General features: G+C 39.8%; 3 protein-coding genes across 4 annotated transcripts; 1 reads left to right on the top strand and 2 right to left on the bottom strand.

Annotated features, from left to right (window-relative positions):
* Nucleotides 1-2,834: 2,834 nt before the first annotated feature.
* LOC129818598 (transmembrane protein 120B-like) lies at nt 2,835-10,772 on the bottom strand. Of its 2 annotated transcripts, none has more exons than XM_055874660.1 (12): nt 10,619-10,772; nt 9,617-9,735; nt 9,375-9,509; nt 9,221-9,280; nt 9,026-9,121; nt 8,841-8,930; nt 8,652-8,717; nt 8,430-8,491; nt 8,190-8,282; nt 6,297-6,361; nt 5,915-5,983; nt 2,835-5,510 (listed from the first exon to the last, which is right to left on the bottom strand). In XM_055874660.1, exons 1-12 carry the CDS (start codon nt 10,679-10,681, stop codon nt 5,394-5,396), a joined length of 1,035 nt encoding a protein of 344 aa, XP_055730635.1. In that variant the 5' UTR covers nt 10,682-10,772; the 3' UTR covers nt 2,835-5,393. The 2 variants fall into 2 exon arrangements, with proteins under 2 accessions (XP_055730635.1, XP_055730636.1); XM_055874661.1 differs by having other exon boundaries at nt 9,375-9,491; nt 10,619-10,768.
* A 100-nt stretch (nt 10,773-10,872) lies between these two features.
* On the top strand, nt 10,873-15,905 carry morn3 (MORN repeat containing 3). Its single transcript, XM_055874662.1, has 6 exons — nt 10,873-11,179; nt 11,583-11,729; nt 14,397-14,554; nt 14,699-14,858; nt 15,392-15,576; nt 15,716-15,905. Exons 2-6 carry the CDS (start codon nt 11,585-11,587, stop codon nt 15,776-15,778), a joined length of 711 nt encoding a protein of 236 aa, XP_055730637.1. The 5' UTR covers nt 10,873-11,179; nt 11,583-11,584; the 3' UTR covers nt 15,779-15,905.
* On the bottom strand, nt 15,903-19,928 carry LOC129818600 (calcium release-activated calcium channel protein 1-like). Its single transcript, XM_055874663.1, has 2 exons — nt 19,169-19,928; nt 15,903-18,929 (listed from the first exon to the last, which is right to left on the bottom strand). The coding sequence occupies exons 1-2, from the start codon at nt 19,280-19,282 to the stop codon at nt 18,369-18,371; spliced, it is 675 nt and encodes a 224-aa protein (XP_055730638.1). The 5' UTR covers nt 19,283-19,928; the 3' UTR covers nt 15,903-18,368.
* Between the last annotated feature and the right edge of the window lie 3,432 nt (nt 19,929-23,360).

The following is a 23,360-nucleotide window of genomic DNA, read 5'->3' as shown; positions in this document are numbered from 1 at the left end:
TCAGGTTTGTAGGCCTCCTTGCTCGCACACGCGTTTTCAGTTCTGCCCACAAATGTTCTATAGGATTGAGGTCAGGGCTTTGTGATGGCCACTCCAATACCTTGACTTTGTTGTCCTTAAGCCATTTTGCCACAACTTTGTAAGTATGCTTGGGGTCATTGTCCATTTGGATACCCATTTGCGACCAAGCTTTAACTTCCTGACTGATGTCCTGAGATGTTGCTTCAATATATCCACAAAATTTTCCTCCCTCATGATGTCATCTATTTTGTGAAGTGCACCAGTCCCTCCTGCAGCAAAGCACCCCCGTGCGTCACGGTTGGGATGGTGTTCTTCGGCTTGCAAGCATCCCCCATTTTCCTCCAAACATAACTATGGTCATTATGGCCAAACAGTTTTATTTTTGTTTCATCAGCCCAGAGGATATTTCTCCAAAAAGTACGATATTTGTCCCCATGTGCAGTTGCAAACTGTAGTCTGGCTTTTTTATGGCGGTTTAGGAGCAGTGGCTTCTTTGTTGAGCGGCCTTTCAGGTTATGTCTATATAGGACTCTTTTTACTGTGGATATAGATACTTTTGTACCTGTTTCCTCCAGGATCTTCACAGGGTCCTTTGTTATTGTTCTGGGATTGATTTGCACTTTTCGCACCAAAGTACGTTCATCTCTAGGAGACAGAACGCATATCCTTCCTGAGCGGTATGACAGCTGCGTGATCCCATGGTGTTTATACTTGCGTACTATTGTTTGTACAGATGAACGTGGTGCCTTCAGGCGTTTGGAAATTGAACCAGACTTGTGGAGGTCTACAATTGTTTTTCTGAGGTCTTGGCTGATTTCTTTTGATTTTCCCATGATGTCAAGCAAATAGGCACTGAGTTTGAAGGTAGGCCTTAAAATACATCCACAGGTACACTTCCAATTGTTTCAAATGTCAATTAGCCTATCAGAAGCCTCTAAAGCCATGACATAATTTTCTGGAATTTTCCAAGCTGTTTAAAGGCATAGGCAACTTAGTGTATGTAAACTTCTGACCCACTGGAATTGTGTTACAGTGAATTATAAGTGAAATAATCTGTCTTTAAACAATTTTTGGAAAAATTACTTGTGTCATGCACAAAGTAGATGTCCTAATCGACTTGCCAAAACTATAGTTTCTTAACAAGAAATTTGTGGAGGAGTTAAAAAACTAGTTTTAATGACTCCAACCGAAGTGTATGTAAATTTCCGACTTCAACTGTACTTAGTTGCAGTACAAAATTGGTACCATTTCTGCCCAGAGACGCCATTCAAATGCCTGCTAACTCGTTACAACTTCAGCTTTAAGCACAAAGTGATTTAGTCCCCCTGGGACCAAGAAAAAGTGCTCTTGTTTGAATTCTACGAAATTATTGTTTTTTTTTCATGTTGATCTCTAAATCCATCTAAGAACATCACAGCAAGATGACACTGCTTTTGCTGCAGTTGCTTTCCCGTTTCATATGACATATTGTAAGCTGAGCTGTTGAGGTTCACAGCCAGAGGAAATCGATCCCTTGTCTGGATAGGCCAGAAAATGTGACGTGTTGCTCTCTATGCAAATGAGGTGTCAGATTACACCTACTGCATCTCAGCCATAGAATTTGAATTTAATAGGATCTCTATGATCTCATCATTGGCTTACATGAACGCGTAAATTCTGCCTGTACATGTTGCGTGGTTCACAGAGCGCTCGTACACACAAATGTCAGTCGGAACCGGTCCAAGAACTGCTCATAGACCCCTAAATAGGGGACTTAACATTTAAGCTTGTCTCACCATCCATCATTGAGAGGTTGAATGTCATTTTCTTTCGCAGTTCAATTTCTAGGAAGAGCTTGGTTCCACTGATCACTTTATCACCTGGCAACATTTGTTTCACGAAGTCGTCTATAAATATATACCCACTCAAGGAATAGTTTGCCCATTACACAGTGGTGGAAGAAGTACCCAGTTGTCATACTTGAGTAAAAGTAAAAACACCCAAACAGAAAATGACTCAAGTAAAAGTGGAAGTCACCTGGTAAAATACTACTTGAGTAAAAGTCTAAAAGCATTTGTTTTTAAATATATTTACAGTACCAGTCAAACTTTTATGGGTTTTTCTTTATTTGTACTATTTCTTCATTGTAGAACAATAGTGAAGACATTAAAACTATGAAATAACACATGAAATTATGTAGTAACCAAAAAAGTGTTAAACAAAATCAAAATACATTTTAGATTCTTCAAAGGTGCCACCCTTTGCCTTGATGACAGCTTTGCACACTATTGGCATTCTCTCAACCAGCTTTACCTGGAATGCTTTTCCAACAGTAATGATGGACTGTCGTTTCTCATTGCTTATTTGAGCTGTTCTTGCCATAATATGGACTTGGTCTTTTACCAAAAAGGGCTATCTTCTGTATATCCCCCTACCTTGTCACAACACAACTGATTGGCACAAACACATTAAGAAGGAAAGAAATTCCAAAAATGGCACACCTGTTAATTGAAATGCATTCCAGGTAACTACCTCAAAGCTGGTTGAGCGAATGCCAAGAGTGTGCAAAGCTGTCAAGGCAAAGCGTGACTACTTTGAAGAATCTCAAATATAAGATATATTTTGATTTGTTTAACCCTTTTTTTTGGTTACATGATTCCATATCTGTTATTTCATAGTTTTGATGTCTTCACTATTATTCTACAATGTAGATAAGAGTAAAAAAAAAAACCTTAATGAGTAGATGTCCAAACGATTGACTGGTACTGTAAGTATCAAAAATAAAAGTATAAATCACTTCACATTCCTTGTAATAAATAAGCAAACCAGATAGCAAGGTTTTATTTTTTTATTTAAAAGATAGCCAGGGGCACACTCCAACACTAAGACAATTTACAAACAAAACATATGTTCAGTGAGCCCACCAGATCAGAGGCAGTGGGGATGACCAGGGGTGTTTTTAAAGAAAAACATTTAACTAGGCAAGTCGGTTAAGAACAAATTCTAATTTACAATGACGGCCTACACTTGATAAGTGTGTGAATTTGAACATGTTCCTGTCCTGCTAAGCATTTGAAATGTAACAAGTACATTTGGGTGTCAGGGAAAAAGTATGGTGTAAAAATTACATCATTTTCTTTAGGAATGTAGTGGAGTAGAAGTAGTCAAACATAAATGGTGAAGTAGAGATACTCCAAAAGTATTTTTTACTTGAGTACTTTACACCACTGCCATTACACATGTTCATGTAAGCGACTTACTCTTTCTGCAGAGGATGATAAGTAGACTGCACCTTTTACATTGTCAGGACAATTTACAACCATTTACTACTGTGGTTGAAAGCTGATAGACATCAGTTCCTTTCAGAGCTGTAGTCTGGACAAATATCTATTGCAGTTTTCTAAAGTTTAATGACAGTGCCCACTAGTGGTGGTTGCTATGAAAAAACACTGACAGCAATGTGTCCTACAGTAGTACTGTAGATAGGCAACTGAATAAAATGTGAAAGCTGATGTATATATTTCTTTGCTAAGCAAATACGTTTGTTACATGACTTATCAATTCATATTTGTTAGTTCCATCCAAAACACAGGGCCTTATCAATGTAAATAAATTCCTCTCAGATAACATCCTCTAGTCAGATGTAATCAGAGACAATCAATGAAATCACTTAGTCCACTGTCTCTTGTTACAGTGATACGTTTAGGCACAAGGTACAGTCTTATGGGACAATCCATGACATGAAACCAATACCACAACATATGAGGAAATAGGTGCTGTTGTGTAGTGCATTGCGGAAGTTGATGTTAAACAGAATGTAACATTTTGGACTAATGGTCAATAACAGGCTTTTGCCTACAAGTATAACAAAAAGAGTGGCTCCCTTCAAGTGTAGAATGGATTTTCCTTCTTTACGGAAACAAGACTAATATCCAAGAACTTAGATTTTCTCAATAACAAAACGCTTGATTCCAAATGGAACAAAAAAATCAATCAAGTAATTGTGACAGGCTACAGGGAGAGATGAGGCATTAGAGAGCGCTGTCACCAAGTACTGAAGTTGTTCAGATCTAATACTACAGTTCAAAATTAAATGACACTGAAAAGGGATACACACAAGCTCATGAGATTTTGCCTTAGTTCAGAGTTGATGCGTTACAATACATACGGTAAGTTAGCAGAGTTATAGAACTTGATCACGCCAGCATATTTGTACTGAAGACATTATTCCCAATCATTTGCTCAAAGTACCAGTGCTCATAGCAGCAATTGTTTGAAGTAGACATTTACAGCATACTGTGACAAAGGTGAACTCAAAACAACCAGCACAGCCTGAATTGGACAGGTCTCAAATAACCATTAATTGAGAGGGTTATCATTTTGAACTGGATTACAGGATTTATTTAAAGATGGATGTGTCTTAATTCTGAATCGACTAAGTTATGACACCAGGAACTCAGTTTAACAAGGTGCATTACAGAAGGAAAAGAAAATCCTTGTATACTAAAACCTTGACATTTATTAGTATATTCATTATTTAAAATAGTATTATTTATTTAAAAATAGAACAGCTGTAATTTATGGTTGCCAAAACAACCCAAACAATGGTAGTAAATGGCTGCTGTTAAAGTTTGTAAATGTCTATGATCAGTTAACAAGTTCTGGCTGGTACATTGCTGAAATAAAAAGCAGACTTTAGTTTTTTTTATATAAGATGTTCCCGCATCAACATGTCAATATCCAGAGAAAAGAAACAGGTTTACTTTCAAACAGCACACCGGGAGAATTGTATAGTTCAATGCATCTTTACTGAAAAATATATCAAAACGACAGACACTTGTAGTTGTGAACAGTCAAAATTGCTGTGCCATGGATGCATTCAAATATTCCATACCGAAAACAGCTGTGTGAAGTATTGACAGTACATATACTTTGTAGGTAAATCTAACCTCTTCTCATGACCTAATGCTACCCGTCTTTGTTTAGTTGCATATAGTTTAAAGAGTGGATCTCTGTACATGTAGTACATGTTCTGTCCTAAATACATCCACACCATAATGAATAAGTCTGTCCAATTACTCTAAATCTACAGGATCAAGTCTCAAATGGTCCAGTGGTTCATCTGCCAGAAGAAGGCCGCTCTGTGTTGTGATTGCATGTGTAGCAAGGACAACGACAAACTATTGGAAACAAAAGCACATTCAGCCAAGGTTATTGGTTAATGTTGCAACTGATATCAAGGCTGAGACACATCGGTCTCAGCCTTGACACTCCGTCTTATCCTGGCAAAAACCTCCTGCAGTCCATATTTCCATCGATTGTGCGTTTCAAAGTGCCATTTTGTTTCATGGTCACTGGCCACTTGGGAGTCTGAGCTGTAGTCAGACTCATATTCACTCTTGCTTTTGCACTTTCTCTGGGTTTTCCTGTACTTTTTGGCGAACAACTTTCAATGTGGTAAGAAAATTCCCCAGGAATAGGACAAGAAATGTCAATGCCAACATAAACACCTGAAAGACACAAAAAAAGGCATTAAAAGAAGAAATCACATTTTTGCTGAAAATCTTTACAAGACTACTGACACTGGAAGTTAAACCTTCCATTGATGACATCTAGTACAATGACATCACAGGTGTCATTCTTAAAGGGATTTTTATTTTAATACACTGTTCCAAAAATGTGGCATGTCAGTAGAGAAGTTTTCAAGATATTGAGCTTTTAAGAAGCAAAGTGTCACCAGCTACTTCATGATGACACAAAATGGATGCATTTTGCATCATGATGATGTGGCCAGTGACTGATTAGAGAGTAGTCTTGTAACGAGACAAGGATGGATGTAGAGGCATGTGGTACTGTATTCTATTTGAAAACAAGGGATTTTACAGAGATTGGGTGGTAGTATTTCTGTCCTTACCTGCCACTCTTTACAGTCTTTATGTCCTGCCAACCGAAACAGGGTCAACGCATTGTACAGCTGCCAGAACTGTGAATGGAGAGAGAAAAGCTCAGTCTAAGACCTAAAACCTTATTCAAGAACACAAGCATGGCAGCTGGCGTGTGTACATGTAAAAGTATAAACAGCTGAAATAAGGAACAAAATGTAAGCTTTGCAATCATGTTGGGCAACACTTATTTTACAAGTGTGACAGATTTTGCAATACCATCTTTTAACTTCAAGTCTCCCCACTCCACTCTCTTCCCCCATAACACCTCATCCTAGTCTGTGTGAAACAAGCTGGCACACACCCAGACCTCATCCCTGGATAACCATTTTAGTACAGTTGTGTTAGACTTACATGTCCAAAGAAGAGGAATGGCAAGACAAAGGTGAGCCCTCTCCACATCCATGACTGGAACCCCTCTGCAAAACAATTAATAAATGGTGGAAAATCCAGAACATTGAATAATGCATAAGCTTCCCGAAAGACCGTATGTTTACATCCAGTTCAACTGGCTTTGTCAGGAGTACAGGTTAATCATTAGACTAAAACACATGGTAGAGTAAAGTAAGCTATATCAAAAACAGCTAAACAAGAGGGACAAAACCTTTATCCTCTTGACCAATACTATGTTCAAAGGGCAGCTGCAAACTGATTGCAAAATGTTGTCCATTAGCTCCCTCTGGTCAGCAAGATTTCACTAAATATATTTTTCTACAGTATATCCTAATTGGAATTTTGGGCAGTAGAAATGTAAACTTTGATTAAAAGAGGACGTGTGTGAACTCATGCAGGGCATTCCGACAACTGGGACATCACTCAAATTAGAAGAGTAGCAACTTGCTCAAGGGTAAAACACCACCTTTGTCCCATTTTTTCAGTCATGGTTGCTTGTGGCCCACTTCTTTGTAAGAACTATTAACACACATGCAAATGTCTTGTACAGGGAATATGGCGGAATGCAAACAGTGTAGTTATTCCCACCGCAAGGCAATCAAACAAGCGAAATGTCGGTATAGGGACAAAGTGGAGTCGCAATTCAACGGCTCAGACACGAGACGTATGTGGCAGGGTCTACAGGCAATCACAGACTACAAAAAGAAAACCAGCCAAGTCCTGCTTCCAGACAAACTAAACACCTTCTTTGCCTAATTTGAAGATAATACAGCGCACCCAACGCAGCCCACTACCAAGGACTGCAGGCTCTCCCTCTCCATGGCCGACGTGAGTAAGACATTTAAACGTGTTAACACTCAATAGGCTGCCCCCCAAGACGGCATCCCTAGCCGCGTCCTCAGAGCACGTGCAGACCAGCTGACTGGTGTGTTTACGGACATATTCAATCTCCCCCCATCCCAGTCTGCTGTTCCCACATGCTGCAAGATGGCCACCATTGTTCCTGTACCCAAGAATGCAAAGGTAACTTAACTAAATGACTATCGCCCAGTAGCACTGCTTTGGGAGACTCACCTCCACCTTACCTGCCACCCTAGACCCACTTCAATTTTCTTACCACCCAAATAGGTCCACAGACGATGCAATCACCATCACACTGCCCTATCCCATCTGGACAAGAGGAATACCCATGTAAGAATGCTGTTCATTGACTACAGCTCAGCATTCAACACCATAGTACCATAGTAACCTACAACACCATAGTAACCTGCAAGCTCATCATTAAGCTTGAGGCCCTGGGTCTCAACCCCGCCCTGTGCGGGAATAGAAATAGGGTTTGTTTGATCGTTCTGACCTCACAACGGCAGTCAAGCACCCAAGTTAACTGGGTAAAGTTAGCTAGCTTGCTTGCTACTTCCAGATGTAAATGAGAGAACACCTCACTCTGACCATTTTACTTGACCTAGCAGAGCTGGTTAGGCTGTTTACAATGTTAACCAGAGCGTTGGTGACTAACTGTGCTGCTGGCGACAATTTAATTAAGCAAAACACCCCCATTATATTTTAGAGTAGGTATGGAGTTCTTTTCTGTATATGCGCGTGGTGTGCGTGGCCAAAGAGCTCTGTTTTCATGTCATCCAACAAATGCAAACACACAATGTTCCATTTTTTTTTTAGCATACAATACAGCTCAGTATTTGTATTATTTATTTTATACAGCCTTTAAAAAATAAAAATAAATCTTTCAAGGGTGCCATAATTTTGGTTGTGACTTAATGGTTCAAAAGCTTTCCCAAGTCATAACCAATAAGCAAGCCTTAGAAACTGTCTTAACTGACAAGGAACTCATCTTACCTACTGTGAGGTCCAACTGATTTCTTTCTCCCAAAGCTCGTAACCTGTATAAGCAGCCACTTTGGTAGTAATATTGAAGAAACTGCACAAAGCCTGAAAAACACAGGGATGAATTTCAACAAATGAATCAAATACTTTTACAATCAATCATGTATGAGTAATGACATGGACTTACATTGTGCGACTTGTTTTCAAAAACCTCTACACATATGAAGATAAAATTAGAAAGTAGATGCTTACTCTGATAAATGGAGAAGGCAAGGAATTGACTTCTGAACATCTGATACATGGACCCCTCTGGCCTTTGAGAAGAAACAGAGGAACCAATCAATACAGGCGATCAAATAACATTTATCAATCAAACTGCTCGTCAGGCAACCTTTGAGGGTAACTGCCAATCAATTTTGACCGAAAGCAATTAATGAAAGTGTTCAAAGTTGAAAATTAATAAAAAGGACTTACCAGGTAAGCATTACACCTGATAGGAAGGTAGAGACGTAATGATGGGAGACCCACCACCCTTTAATCCTGAAAGGACACATTGAATGGAATTAGAATAAAGAAGCAGAACTAGGTCGACATGCTAGTCTAGTATTTGAATCTCATGGAGTAAATAAATAATTCAGTCACATAAAAAGCTTAGTAGCTCACCTGGACCCATTGCTCATGAGGATGCTTTCCCTTATGGTCAAAGTGCAATAGTACCAAACCAGCAAGAAGTTGAAGATTTCATCTGTGACACTGAAACGAAACAGACATTTACAACTACCTTGCTTTAACGAAACATTAAAAGATGCTACGAGGAAACATCAAAATGTATAATATAACCAACTCACCGGTAATTGAACAAGAAGAGACAGGTTATGGCAGCAAACATCAATATTATTGTCATACAAAGCTTGAACTTCTCATATTCATCTTTGTAGGCAAATCTGCTCGAGCGAAAAGAAGCAACAAGGAATCAGATGCAGCAACCAAACGGATGTGACAGAATACAGATATTTTGTTAAATGTTGAAGCAACACACTTACTTAGCCTGGTTGCTGAGGAGTGTGACATTCACATTGCCAAGGACCAAATTTAAGTACAATCTGAAAAGAGACACATACTTTTACACCCACTAATGACAAACTGCGTAAAATCTGTAACCAACCAAAAATGAACAATGTCCTCAAATACACTGACCCATTCTTCTTTGGCAAATAGGCTTCCATATCAAAGAAGAAATGTTCTTTGTCTTTAATTTGCATTTGGATGTCTTTGATCAGTTCCGTTTCTTTCTCATCGCTTGTTTTTGTACATCTGTAGGAGAACAACACACTAAATGCGCAGGTCCTAATTATGAGGACCTTTGGTACAGGAAAACAAGACTGGACCATTCTTTGTCAATAACTGCAAGCTGCCAGCACTAATAGTAGGCTACTTACTTGCGCAGACTGTGGCGGAGGTCTTTTAGACCCTTCCTCTGTTTACTAATGGCACTGCTGCATGTTGCCTGGAGGTTGGTGAGCTCGTCGAGCTTCTGTCTGTACACTTTGTGAGTTTCCTAGAAATAAAAATGGAAAACAAATGACTGCACATTGCTCACCAGTACTCAAATATGTTGATAACTGTCAGGCAATTATTTTCAACTCCAAATTTAGACAAGCCGTGATGGATAAGGTCTAGGACAGATTCCCTCTTTTATTCTTGCAGTTTGAGGCTGTCTCAGTGGCTTACTTTCTTTCTTTCCTCTCTCTATGGTCCCTGATCTAGCAGTATATGACAGGTGGATGGAAGGCAACATTACAATATCATTGAAACCTATCCAGTCGTTTCAAGTGGTAGCAATTAAGAAGGAAATAACGTTAAGAGGGGAGGAAGACACGACTACACCCAGAGTTAAGTGACACTTATTTGCTACTTATCCGCATTGGTTGACTGATTTAACTGCGCCGTAGTGAAAACTTGGTGGATTTCACTAAAACACAACTAACGTTACCTAATCATTGTTATTAATAGGAGTTAGCTAGCTAGCTTGCTGGTTATAAGGACTTTAACAGGCTAACGTTATTATTGCTAGATAATTAACGTTAGCTAACATTCGACATTCATTGTTCAAATGTGCGGATATTAAAAGCTAACTGTACCACTTCAAGTAAATCTGACTTGCAGATACCGCAATATACGAATTAGCTATATTGGAAAGTTCCTAAATACAACATATTGTGTACAAAAATACCTGATGATAACCCTTTATCAAGTTAGTTTGTTTGCTAGCTAGCTTCTAGCCATGTTGGCTGGGTTAGCTAAACTAGCTAGAAAGCTAGCTGAGCTGACAATAGTAACGTTATCAGTTATCATCCTCCAACCTCTCTTTCTGAACTGGCGGTAGTCCACGTCATGCCACGCACCTAGCTAGTTATCAAACTGGCTTCACATAGGCCTACCTGTAACTGTTGATATTCTTGGTCAATTTCTCCCCATTCAGTTTGACACCTTTGCAGTGACATTGTGTCAGTAAGCGGCACTCGCCGACTCCCACTGTACAGAACCTCCAACCGCTAGTACAGCTGTCCACGATTATTTTCTTATTTAATTTAGAGCGCATGCGTCCGACCGCCTACTACTGTCAAATGTACATTTGTGTCGTCACTTGTTCTAAAGTGCAGAAATAAACTTACTAGACAGGAACCCCTACTACAGTAACATTTTCATAAACAGAACTGTATTTGTATGAATGTTTTGAATAATGATTTTGTGGGCAATATAATGACACATTTACAAAAACTGAGAAAGTTTCTCAGCCCAAACGAAATCTAGTATTTCTACATCTATGCAAGTTGGTTGCTATGGGGAGAGGACGCTTGGTCATTGTTGCCTCGCATGTCTTTTACCACCTAGCTAGCTAACCAGCTATGTTGACCTAATGTTAAATTTTACTTCACTTTGAAAATTGAAAAGACAAGTGGATTGAGCTAAAAGGAGTCGTTCGCTTGGACACATACGAGGTACAATTTGAGTTAATAAATTATTTTTAGCTGTAAAAGTAATGTATAAAAATGTCACATTAACTAGCTAGTTAGCTAATTTAATTTGAAGCTTAGTTGGCATAACCTGCGAAATGTTCTAATTTTGTTTTGGTTGTCATTTGATCAGTCATTGTAAACAAACAATGTAGCTATAGCTAGCTTCAAATTATAAACTATTTTCAACTACCTGCACCATGAATGGACTGTCAAGTCGTTGCATCCATAGCTGTAGTCTAGAGGTTACCAGATACATGTATTTCTACAGCATCCTCCAAACCAGGTGGTGGGGCTGCAGTTATGCTGTAAATTGATTAAGGATTGTGCCTTTAAAGTTAATAACTTTTTCAAACAAATTTGAAAATAATGTATGTTTTGCTTACAGCCATGCCTCATCTGAAGAAACTTCAAAAAGTGGAGCCCCTGTCAAAATTATGGGACAGAAAGGCACAAAAGTGTGGACTGCGACACACTGTTTATTCAGTCAATGGAGATGAATACACCGGGGATTGGCTAGACAGCAAGAAGCATGGTACTACTGTAGCATGACATAGATTTTTCACACACCAAGTATTAGGCCTAGGCTTACTGTGTCACCGTTCAGACACATGGGCTGTGACTGGTTCTCTCCATTTAAAAAAAAATCTTTCAACAGATTCTAAGAATGTACAGTACCAGTCAAAAGTTTGGACACATCTACTCATTCAAGTGTTTTTCTTTATTTCTACTATTTTCTATATTGTAGAATACTACACTCTTGGCATTTTCTCAACCAGCTTCACCTGGAATGCTTTTCCAACAGTCTTGAAGGAGTTCCCACATATGCTGATCACTTGTTGGCTGCTTTTCCTTCACTCTGCGTTCCAACTCATCCCAAACCATCTCAATTGGGTTGAGGTCGGGTGATTGTGGAGGTCAGGTCATCTGATGCAGCACTCTATTACTCTCCTTCTTGGTCAAATAGCCCTTACACAGCCTGGAGGTGTGTTAGGTCATTGTCCTGTTGAAAAACAAATGATAGTCCCACTAAGCGCGAACCAGATGGGATGGCGTATCGCTGCAGAATTCTGTGGTAGCCATGCTGGTTAAGTGTGCCTTGAATTCTAAATAAATCACAGACTGTGTCACCAGCAAAGCACCCCCACACCATCTCACCTCCTCCTCCATGCTTCAGGGTGGGAACCACACGTGGAGATCATCTGTTCACCTACTCTGCGTCTCACAAAGACACAGCGGTTGGAACCAAGAATCTCAAATTTAGACTCCTCAGACCAAAGGACAGATTTCCACCAGTCTAATGTCAATTGCTCGTATTTCTTGGCCCAAGCAAGTCTCTTCTTATTGGTGTCCTTTGGTAGTGGTTTCATTGCAGAAATTCAACCATGAAGGCCTGATTCACAAAGTCTCCTCTGAACAGTTGATGCTGAGATGTGTCTGTTACTTGAACTCTGTGAAGCATGTATTCGGGCTGCAATTTCTGAGGCTGGTAACTCCAATGAACTTATCCTCTGCAGCAGAGTTAACTCTGGGTCTTCCTTTCCTGATCTGTAAATGATGGGCAAATTAACATTCATGGATATAGTCTCAGTAGAGGTGTTAAACCTATTGAAGTCATTACCCAATGGTAAATCTACAGGTTATGATCTTATGGCCAATTTTTTACTTCACTATGCTGCTCCCCAGATAGCAGCTCCACTGAAATACATATTTAATTGGTCACTGGAAAAAGGGACATTTGCAAATGTAGGGAAGCATGCTAAACTGTGTTCTATCCCGAAAGACAGCAAAGAACCAATTACTCCTCCCAATAGTCAACCAATTAGTCTACTCCCTTCTCTCAGTAAGATATTGGAGGGTATTGTGAGTAGACAAATTTGGGAGTACATGGAAAATAATGATCTGATTACAGCCAATCAGCATGCTTATCGCAAAAAACATTCACTACCACTGCATTGGTTGACATGACTGACCATTGGCTCAATGCTATGGATAATGGCAGGTTTGTGGAGTACTCTTTTTAGATTTTAGTGCAGCATTTGATTTAGTGGATCATTAAATCATTTGGACAAAAGAGAATGTTGGTAAGAGGCAGACATTCAGTAAATACTAGGAATAGATTGTCCACCATCTATGTGTTATCCAGACAGAAAAGAGAAATAGGCAAAATAACATTTCGATTTAGACCAATAAAGAAATTGAATAATTTAGCTGAGCAAACCAGACACCTTTCAATATATATATTCAAACAATACTTTAAAACCATTTAAATATAATACATAGGAAAGTTGTGCTGGACTATGGTCGATGAAGAATCAATCTATCTTTTTAGACTGTTAGAATATTTACCTGGTCAATATGTCAGTGTATTATGTCTGTTTGTAACAGTGTGTTATATGTGAAAATGTGATCATATTATAAATTCTATTTTAATGTTTAAGGACTCTTTGAAGATTAGTCCAAATGAGGACTAAAAGAGATCCAAATCAAATCAATCATGTGGCAGTCCTCATGAGAGCCAATTTCATCATGATGGTTTTTGCACTTGAAGAAACTTTCAAAGTTGTTGAAATGTTCCATATTGACTGACCTTCATATTTTAAAATAATGATGTTCTGTCATTTCTCTTTGCTTATTTGAGCTGTTCATGCCATAATATGGACTTGGTATTTTTACCAAATAAGGCTATCTTCTATATAACACCCCTACCTTGTGACAACACAACTGATTGGCTCAAATGCATTAAGAAGGAAAGAAATTCCAGAAATGAACTTTTAACAAGGCACACCTGTTAATTGAAATGCATTCCAGGTGACTACCTCATGAAGCTGGTTGAGAGAATACCAAGAGTGTGCAAAGCTGTCATCAAGGTAAAGGGTGGCTACTTTGAAGAATCTCAAATATAAAATATTTTGATTTGTTTAACACTTTTTGGTTACTACATGATTCCATATCTGTTATTTCATAGTTTTGATGTCTTCACTATTATTCTACAATGTAGAAAATAGTAAAAATAAAGAAAAACCTTGGATTGAGTAGGTGTGTCCAAAGTTGTCAGGTACTGTAAGATAACTTTTTTTCTTTCCCACTATAACTTCAATAGTGTTGGTCACCACTTAATTTGTTACCAGCTATACCATTTTTTTAAAATGTGCAACGATTATGTGGGTGGCTTTTCTCACTGTTCCTTTAATTTTTCTAGGCAAAGGAACTCAAATTTGGAAGAAGGCCGGGGCCATTTATGATGGAGACTGGAAATATGGCAAACGTGATGGATATGGGACCTACAGCAAACTCCTGTCTGTAACCAATGAGTATTCAAGGGAATACTCAGGTGGATGGAAAAATGACAAAAAGCATGTATGTATACAGGACAAAGTTTGTTTTGTTAGGCTGAGAATGTAAATAATGTAAACCTAGGTCTATTCTATTTCTTCATTTATTATAAGACACCTGGCCTCAGTGAAACAAGGGCAAGTTTCTATGTCTTCTCATCTACCTTAGGGGTTTGGGACCTACTTCTACAGTGACACTGCCTGCTATGAGGGAGAATGGAGTGAGGATCAGAGGAGTGGCTGGGGCAGGATGTATTATGACAATGGGGACATATATGAGGGAGAATGGCTGAAAAACAAACATCACGGACAGGGCATGCTTCGTCTCGGTAAGGGCACATTATTCTACATTTAAGACTATCTCATGACTGGGGCAGCAGGTAGTCTAGTGGTTAGAGCGTTGGGCCAGTAACTGAAAGATTGCTGGATCGAATCCCCGAGCTGACAAGAAATCTGTCGTTCTGCCCCTGAACAAGGCAGTTAACCCACTGTTCCCCGGTAGGCCGTCATTGTAAAGAAGAATTTGCCTAACCGGTTACATTTTCAAAAAAATTAACAATTAAAAAAAGTTTACTTGTCAGGGGTGTGTGCAAGACAAAAAAAAGTTGATTTCCAGAGTATGCAAGTGGAGGGGTGAGAGATTAAGTAATTGTAGACTACATTTTATTGCATCTTCATTTGTGTACTTTGACAATATGGATGGAAGTCTTACTACTGTGCCAACAGTGATTCGTTAATACAATGTTTTTTTGGTGAAAAAAAAGTTGTCATTTGGTTTGAATGAATTCTGTTTGGGTCTGAATGGATTTAGCCGTAGACTATATACAGTATATCAGGTTGCGACTTCTCATTTGTTTTGAAGCCAACGAAAACAGGTATGAAGGCAACTGGAAGTATGGGAAGAAGAATGGGCATGGAAAGTTCTTTTACCTGGACAAAGGTCAGCTTTATGAGGGCTTCTGGGTGGACGGAGTGGCCAAATGTGGAACAGTGTCTGACTTTGGAAGAGCTGAGGCACCAACACCCACAATATACCCGATTCCTAAGGTACATACTTTTGTCTTTTGAAGTGTTTTAAGAGGTTTGTCTTTACCGGGTGTTGCAAGTGTTGAGCCAAGCCACTTTACCTGCTTATGTGAATATCAATTCACTGTATGGTGAGGTCTCCCCCTTTTCTCTATTTAAGGTACATCTGTTGGATGTGAGATCAGTTTTAATGGAAACACAATCAACATACCACGGTGAATAGGACAAGCCAAAGAAGAACATCAGAACACCCTAAAGTGCTCCATCTCTGCTGATCTCTGGACACCATGCTCACTTACCATGCTGTTAAATGCCATCATGTAACGAATAAAGAGAGCACATCATCATGAGGAAGATTTTTAGTAATTTTACTTCTATGAAACGGGACCACTGAACATGATTTGACTTGTAATGAGATCACGGTGCCATCTGGATATCATTCCCCAGTGGCAACTCGAGGTATTACAAACATTCCTAGAAGCAAAACAAAAAGTAAACAGTTACATTTGCCAAGACCAACCTACTCAGTGTACAAACAAGTCACAAAGGGTGCACTTTGAACAGAAAATTAAAGCAACAAATAACACTTTTACAAAGCCAATTGTGTTCAGAAAGAACATGTGCAGTTAATCTCTGTATTCACTGTTTAAGCAGCAGTGAAAATAACTTGACGCTTTTCTAGTCACAAATTCATATTTTCCGACCAAATAATCATGGTACAAAATGCTATTTCAATACCACAGTTTACAACTATGAAAACACTTTTTGTAGAGTTTATGCAGCAACATTTGGCCAACCGATTAGACTAAAAATAACTTAATAAGCAGGCTGATTACATTTAATCTCTCAAACATGAATTGAAACCTGAACCTTAGGTTGAATACAGAACTGACAGAAGACAATGGTCGCGTTCCGCTGGTCAGACGTTGCATGCATCAACCAATGGATGCGTGCCACACCGTCGACTGTGCCTTCGGACACCAGATTGTTATAACAAAAGTGGTTAGCTGGTACTTAAAATACCTATCCAGGCATTGTAAGATCTGGCATGCATCAGCAACGCCTGGGCAGAGGTACGTGCCCGTTCATTGGTGCTCATAGAATACAATGAGGCAAGCCACCTTGTCACAATATAGTAGTTAAAGGGATAGTTTACCCAAATTACAGAATGACATATTGGTTTCCTTACCCTTTAAGCAGTATGGACAAGGTATTACAGCAATCCATTCTTTGGTTTAATTTCCCTGGGACTGTTTCCACAAGCTAACGTTTTAGCATTTGAGGCACAAATCACATTCAAGTAATTTTTTGCACATCATGTTCAAAACTTCTGAGTGACTTTTGAGCTTTACTATCAATTTGACATACTTTCTTATGATTTGGACACGATGCGCAAAAATGGCTAATATCGACCCATCAATGTGATTTGTGCCACAAATGCTAAAACGTTAACATGTGGAAACAGTGCCAGGGAAACCAAAGCATAGATTGCTTTCATACCTTGTCCTTGGGCTGCTTAGAGGGTAAGGAAACCAGTGTCATTTTGTAATTTGGGTGAACTATCCCTTTAATGAGAGGCCTCTTCAGCCCCCTCCTACCATTACCTGTAAGGTAAAACAAATAACAAAACTGGCCTAAATGCTCCAAGTGCCAGTGAAAGATGCATTCTCAAACGTTTGTATAACTTCAGCCAGTAGTTTTGAAAGTGCTGGTCACGAGACAAAGGTTCTACCCGTTTTTTGTGTACGACTTCATCCAATTGTGTGCTATGTCGTCCATTTTGTGTGATATGTTACAAATATAGCAATTTGTATGATTTCATACGATTTAGCAATTTGTGTGGTATGTTACGAATCCAAATGACCCTTTGCTAAGCCCCCGGCCCCCTTGGTTACTGTTGCAACCTTGGACCACGTTTTCCCAGGAAGCCTAATTCCCCCTTCGAACCACTGGCGTAATCCCCTCACAATGACAAACTGTGTTTTTAATACACAATGAAATTAAACACAGACTACCCCGTGCTAATCAGGAGACTCTCGGGTATGTTGTGGTTGACTGTCATTGCAATTGCTTCATGGGAACCTGGTAAAATGAAGGTTGTAGTGTGGCTAGCCACTGGACAGCTCTGAATGCACCGTCAGCATGCAGCCAAAGTTACTAACCACTTTTGGAGCTAACTAGTGCTCTTAAATCGTATCCTGATGTCGACAGCAGATGAGAGTTGTATTCATAGCATGGCTAATTTAGCTTTTTTTGTTTTAAAATAAAAAGTTATTAACTGCAATATTGAGTGGTCAATAAGACAGAGCTAGTTAAGCAGCTGAGTTATCAAACAATTTAACTAAAGTATAATTTTGAATTAGAAAAATAATTCAACAGGCTCTGCATTTCAGGAATCACAGTAGCAAGTACCTGCACACTTTTCAATTGTTTAGCCATTTAAACTATTTGTTTTTGGATAGAAAGTCTGTTTTTGTAATGGCTTTCATGTGTTTCAAATATGAGCTTATCCGTGGTGTTGGAATTGCTGACAGCTACTATTCATTGCGGTGCTGCGATTGGTTGGAGTGCATCTTTAAGACACCACTGTGTTAACTGGTATAGTTTCAGTTAAAAGTTAAAAACACTGACTGGAATCATTCTTTGAAAAATAATAAAAAAAATATCTAGAAATGTGAACATTTGGAAACGGTGAGTAACATCTCAAATGTTTTGAAATTATGAGCAGATTATGTAGTGTTTTAATAAAAATGTAAAACTATTGGCAACAAAGGATTGGCTTGAAATAGACATTATCAACGAGAGGTCAGTCTTTATGGGAAATGAGAGCTGGGGGATTGGAAGTGGGACTCCCCTCTACCGTCCAGCTCATTCTGCAGCCTGGTCAGGTTGGATAACTCCTCCAGCTCCTGGAACTGCCTGTCTGTCTTGTGGCTGACAAGGGAACGGTAGAAATGTACAGCGAAGACTATAAATACCAGGCCAAAAGGAACCATGATGGAGGTGGAGGTGATGGCAGCAGCCACACCTGCAGATATGGTCCCATTGTTGGGGTTGTGGTTCTTAGGCCTAATGGGTAAAAATTTGACCCAGCAGAGGAGCACCACCTCAGCCAGGAAGAGCAGTGTGCCAATGACTGTCGAGAAGGCCCAGGCCAGCTCTATGTGGTGGTGCATTCTCTCATGTGGAGACTCCTTCACCGAGTTGAGGTTGTGAACATTACTGACTGCCTCGATGTTAGGCAGGATGCAGGTACTAACCATCAGGGCAAAGAGGTGAACAGCCACCAACACTGTGGTGCAGGCACTGAAGGCAATGAGTAGACCAGGTGGGTATGGATAACTTGTGTCCAACTGAACCTCCACCATTGCTACCTGAGAGAAGAAAGGGGGGAAGAACATTGTGACATAAGCATACAAGACAGGTTGTCTCGAACATGACCTTCCAAAATGAAGCAGAACAAAAATAAATAAACTAGGGAGTGCAAGAAATCCATTCAACATGATGAATAGATAACGTTTCTTGTTTTGGATGATACTGGTCCTCATGCTATGCACATCAAATAATTGCCTCTGCTGCTATGCATCTGACTTTGGGCCAGTTTATTCCTTACCATAGCGAACCCAGACAGTAGAGCAGACGTTCGACTGGAAGCCTTCAGTTTTGCTCGACTCAAGTAAAGCTTCCTCCACGACAGTGCTTGTAATGAATGTTCGTTCAGACTCATTGCACTGCTGAAATTGAATAGACTGAACGGGCGGATTGTTGTTTGACTCGTAGCCTATGTGGCTGTTCAACAATTGGCATTAGCTAGCCTAGATAGTAACATCCTCGGTGTCCACAGACATCGATGTAGAAAAATGTCGGTTGAGGTCCATTCTAACGATTATCGCTAGTATTCATGTTTACCTTTGTAACTTCCACTTCTTCCGCACCGCCGTTTCGATCGAGCTGGATGGCTGGCTGCACTCTGGATTACCCACAAACCATTGCGGCAAAGATAAATAAACTTGGAACAAGTCTGCCTATGTAAAATAAGTGAGTTATTGCTATAGTTGATCATACAAACAAGGTAGTTACCTAATTTACCACAAAACTCTTTCTAGTTCGTACAATGATTAGATTACTGTCATTGTTTTTCATATAGAGCCACTTGTGCAAAATGTCACCAAGCTTACTTGACCCTATGATGAAGGAAGATTTTGAAGATGATCACCGCCATGAGGTGTTATCTCTGGCGTCTCGAAGGAGTCTTCGTGGTTTAGGGAGAACATGTCAGAACATGTACTTTAACGTCACGGGTAGAGTGAGATTGGCGGCACAGCACCACAGGGAGGCTACTGCAATGTTAAATTGTGAAAGCAAAATGTGTTTAGTTATAGGGGGCGTTCGTAAATTCGCTCTGGCTATCTATTCCGATTTTAGAGCGCTCGCGTCTGAGTGTGCCAGAGCGCAGAATACTGATGAATTTAAGAACGGTCAACACCGGTTTTAGCACAGTTATCAATACTCTAGGAAACATGAAACAGTTATGCTAAGGGGAGTAAATGGTCAAAGTGAGGTGTTCAATTCAAGGGGCTTTATTGGCATGGGAAACATATGTTTACATTGACAAAGCAAGTGAAATTGATAAACAAAAGGGAAATAAACAATAAAAAGTGAACAGTAAATATTAAACACACACAAGTACCAAAATAATATGTCTATATACAGTGTTGTAATGATTGTGCAAATAGTTCAAGTAAAAATTGAAAATAAATCAACATAAATATGGGTTGTATTTACAATGGTGTTTGTTATTCACTGGTTGCCGTTTTCTTGTGGCAACAGGTCACAAATCTTGCCGCTGTGATGGCACACTGTGGTATTTCACCCAATAGATATGGTAGTTTATCAAAATTTGATTTGTTTTTTCGAATTCTTTGTGGGTCTGTGTAGTCTGAGGGAAATGTGTGTCTCTAATATGGTCATACATTTGGCAGGAGGTTAGGAAGTGCAGCTCAGTTTCCACCTCATTTTGTGGGCAGTGTGGACATAGCTTGTCTTCTCTTGAGAGCCACGTCTGCCTACAGCAACCTTTCTCAATAGCAAGGCTATGCTCACTGAGTCTGTACATAGCCAAAGCTTTCCTTGATTTTGAGTCAGTCACAGTGGTCATGTATTCTGCCACTGTGTACTCTCTGTTTAGGGCCAAATAGCATTCTAGTTTGCTCTGTTTCTTTGTTAATTCTTTCCAATGTGTCAAGTAATTATCTTTTTGTTTTTTCATGATTTGGTTGGGGCTCTGTGGGGTCTGTCTGTGTTTGCGAACAGAGCCCCAGGACCAGCTTGCTTAAGGGACTCTTCTCCAGGTTCATCTCTCTAGGTGATGGCTTGTTATGGAAGGTTTGGGAATCACTTCCTTTTAGGTGGTTGTAGAATTTAACAGCTCTTTTCTCGATTTTGATCATTAGCGAGAATCGGTCTAATTCTTCTCTGCATGCATTATTTGGTGTTTTACGTTGTACACAGGAGGATATTTTCGCAGAATTCTGCATGCAGTGTCTGAATTTGGTGTTTGTCCCATTTTGTTGATTATTGGTTGATGATTGGACCCCAGACAATGAATGGCAATGGGTTCTATAACTGATTGAAGTATTTTTAGCCAGATCCTAATTGGTATGTCAAATTTGATGTTCCTTTTGATGGCATAGAAGGACCTTCTTGCCTTGTCTCTAAGATCTTTCACAGCTTTGTGGAAGTTACCTGTGGGGCTGATTGTTTAGGCCGAGATATATATAGTTTTTTGTTTGCTCTGGGGCAACGGTGTCTAGATGCAATTTCTATTTGTGGTCCTGGCAACTGGATCTTTTTTGGAACACCATTATTTTTGTCTTTTTGAGATTTACTGTCAGGGCCCATGTCTGACAGAATCTGTGCAGAAGATCGTGGTGCTGCTGTAGGCCCTACTTGGATGGGGACAGAAGCACCAGATCATCAGCAAACAGTAGGCATTTGACTTCAGATTCTAGTAGGGTGAGGCCGGGTGCTGCAGATTGTTCTAGTGCCCTCGCCAATTTGTTTATATACACTACCGGTCAAAAATGTTTGAACACCTACTCATTCAAGGGTTTTTCTTTATTATTACTGTTTTCTACATTGTAGAATAATAGTGAAGACATCAAAACTATGAAATAACACATATGGTGTAATGTAGTAACCAAAACAGTGTAAAACAAATCAAAATATATTTTACATTTTAGATTCTTCAAATAGCCACCTCTTGCCTTAATGACAGCTTTTCACACTCTTAGCATTCTCTCAATCAGCTTCACATGGAATGCTTTTCCAACAGAAGGACTTCCCACATATGCTGAGCACTTGTTGGCTGCTTTTCCTTCACTCTGCGGTCCGACTCATCCAAACCATCTCAATTTGGTTGAGGTCGGGGGATTGTTGAGGCCAGGTCATCTGATGCAGCACTCTATTACTCTCCTTCTTGGTAAAATAGCCCTTACACAGTCTGGAGGCGTGTTGGGTTATTGGCCTGTTGAAAAACAAATGATAGTCCCACTAAGCCCAAACCAGATGGGATGGCGTATCGCTGCAGAATGCTGTGGTAGCCATGCTAGTTAAGTGTGCCTTGAATTCTAAATAAATCACAGACTGTGTCACCAGCAAAGCACCCCCACACAATAACACCTCCTACTCCATGCTTTATGGTGGGAAATACACATGCAGAGATATCCATTCACCCACACTGCGTCTCACAAAGACACGCTATCTTCTGTATATCCCTCACCTTTTCACAACACAACTGATTGGCTCAAACACATTGAGGAAATAAATTCCACAAATGAACTTTTAAGAAGGCACACCTGTTAATTGAAATGCATTCCAGGTGACTACCTCATGAAGCTGGTTGAGAGAATGCCAAGAGTGTGCAAAGGGTGGCTATTTGTAGAATCTCAAATATAAAATATATTTTGATTTGCTTAACACTTTTTTGGTTACTACATGATTCCATATCTGTTTTTTCATAGTTTTGATGTCTTCCCTATTATTCTACAATGTAGAATATTTTTTTAAATAAAGAAAAACCTTGAATGAGTAGCTGTTCTAAATCTTTTGACCGGTAGTGTATATGTTGAAGAGAGTGATGCTTAAGCTGAAGCACTGTCTCACCCCACACCCCCCTACTCTGGACGGTTCTGACCTAGAATATGTGGACAACTACAAATACCTAGGTGTCTGGTTAGACTGTAAACTCTCCTTCCAGACTCACATTAAGCATCTCCAATCCAAAATTAAATCTAGAATCGGCTTCCTATTTCGCAACAAAGCCTCCTTCACTCATGCTGCCAAACATACCCTCATAAAACGGACTATCCTACCGATCCTTGACTTTGGCGATGTCATTTACAAAATAGCCTCCAACACTCTACTCAGTAAACTGGATGTAGTCTATTACAGTGCCGTCCATTTTGTCACCAAAGCCCCATATAGCCAGCAGCATACCACCCTGCATACCACTGCTGGCTTGTTTCTGAAGCTAAGCAGGGTTGGTCCTGGTCAGTCCCTGGATGGGAGACCAGATGCTGCTGGAAGTGGTGTTGGAGGGCCAGTAGGAGGCACTCTTTCCTCTGGTCTAATAAAATATCCCAATGCCCCAGGGTAGTGATTGGGGACACTGCTCTGTGTAGGGTGCCGTCTTTCGGATGGGACGTTAAACGGGTGTCCTGACTCTCTGAGGTCATTAAAGATCCCATGGCACTTATCGTAAGAGTAGGGGTGTTAACCCCGGTGTCCTGGCTAAATTCCCAATC

This window comes from Salvelinus fontinalis, chromosome 21 (assembly GCF_029448725.1).
Source record: "Salvelinus fontinalis isolate EN_2023a chromosome 21, ASM2944872v1, whole genome shotgun sequence".
NCBI classification, from domain to species: Eukaryota; Metazoa; Chordata; class Actinopteri; order Salmoniformes; family Salmonidae; genus Salvelinus; species Salvelinus fontinalis.
This window is presented reverse-complemented; position numbering and strand designations above follow the sequence as displayed.

What these genes read in the sequence shown, in the direction of transcription:
- morn3 (XM_055874662.1), top strand. Translation starts at nt 11,585, where the DNA reads ATGCCTCATCTGAAGAAACTTCAAAAAGTGGAGCCCCTGTCAAAATTA. An exon ending in GCTAGACAGCAAGAAGCATG is followed by an intron (nt 11,730 to 14,396) that starts GTACTACTGTAG and finishes TAATTTTTCTAG; the next exon opens with GCAAAGGAACTCAAATTTGG. An exon ending in GGAAAAATGACAAAAAGCAT is followed by an intron (nt 14,555 to 14,698) that starts GTATGTATACAG and finishes CATCTACCTTAG; the next exon opens with GGGTTTGGGACCTACTTCTA.
- LOC129818600 (XM_055874663.1), bottom strand. Translation starts at nt 19,282, where the DNA reads ATGAGTCTGAACGAACATTCATTACAAGCACTGTCGTGGAGGAAGCTT. An exon ending in TACTGTCTGGGTTCGCTATG is followed by an intron (nt 18,930 to 19,168) that starts GTAAGGAATAAA and finishes TTCTTCTCTCAG; the next exon opens with GTAGCAATGGTGGAGGTTCA.
- LOC129818598 (XM_055874660.1), bottom strand. Translation starts at nt 10,681, where the DNA reads ATGTCACTGCAAAGGTGTCAAACTGAATGGGGAGAAATTGACCAAGAA. An exon ending in AAGAATATCAACAGTTACAG is followed by an intron (nt 9,736 to 10,618) that starts GTAGGCCTATGT and finishes TTTTATTTCTAG; the next exon opens with GAAACTCACAAAGTGTACAG. An exon ending in TGCCTTCTCCATTTATCAGA is followed by an intron (nt 8,283 to 8,429) that starts GTAAGCATCTAC and finishes TGTGTTTTTCAG; the next exon opens with GCTTTGTGCAGTTTCTTCAA.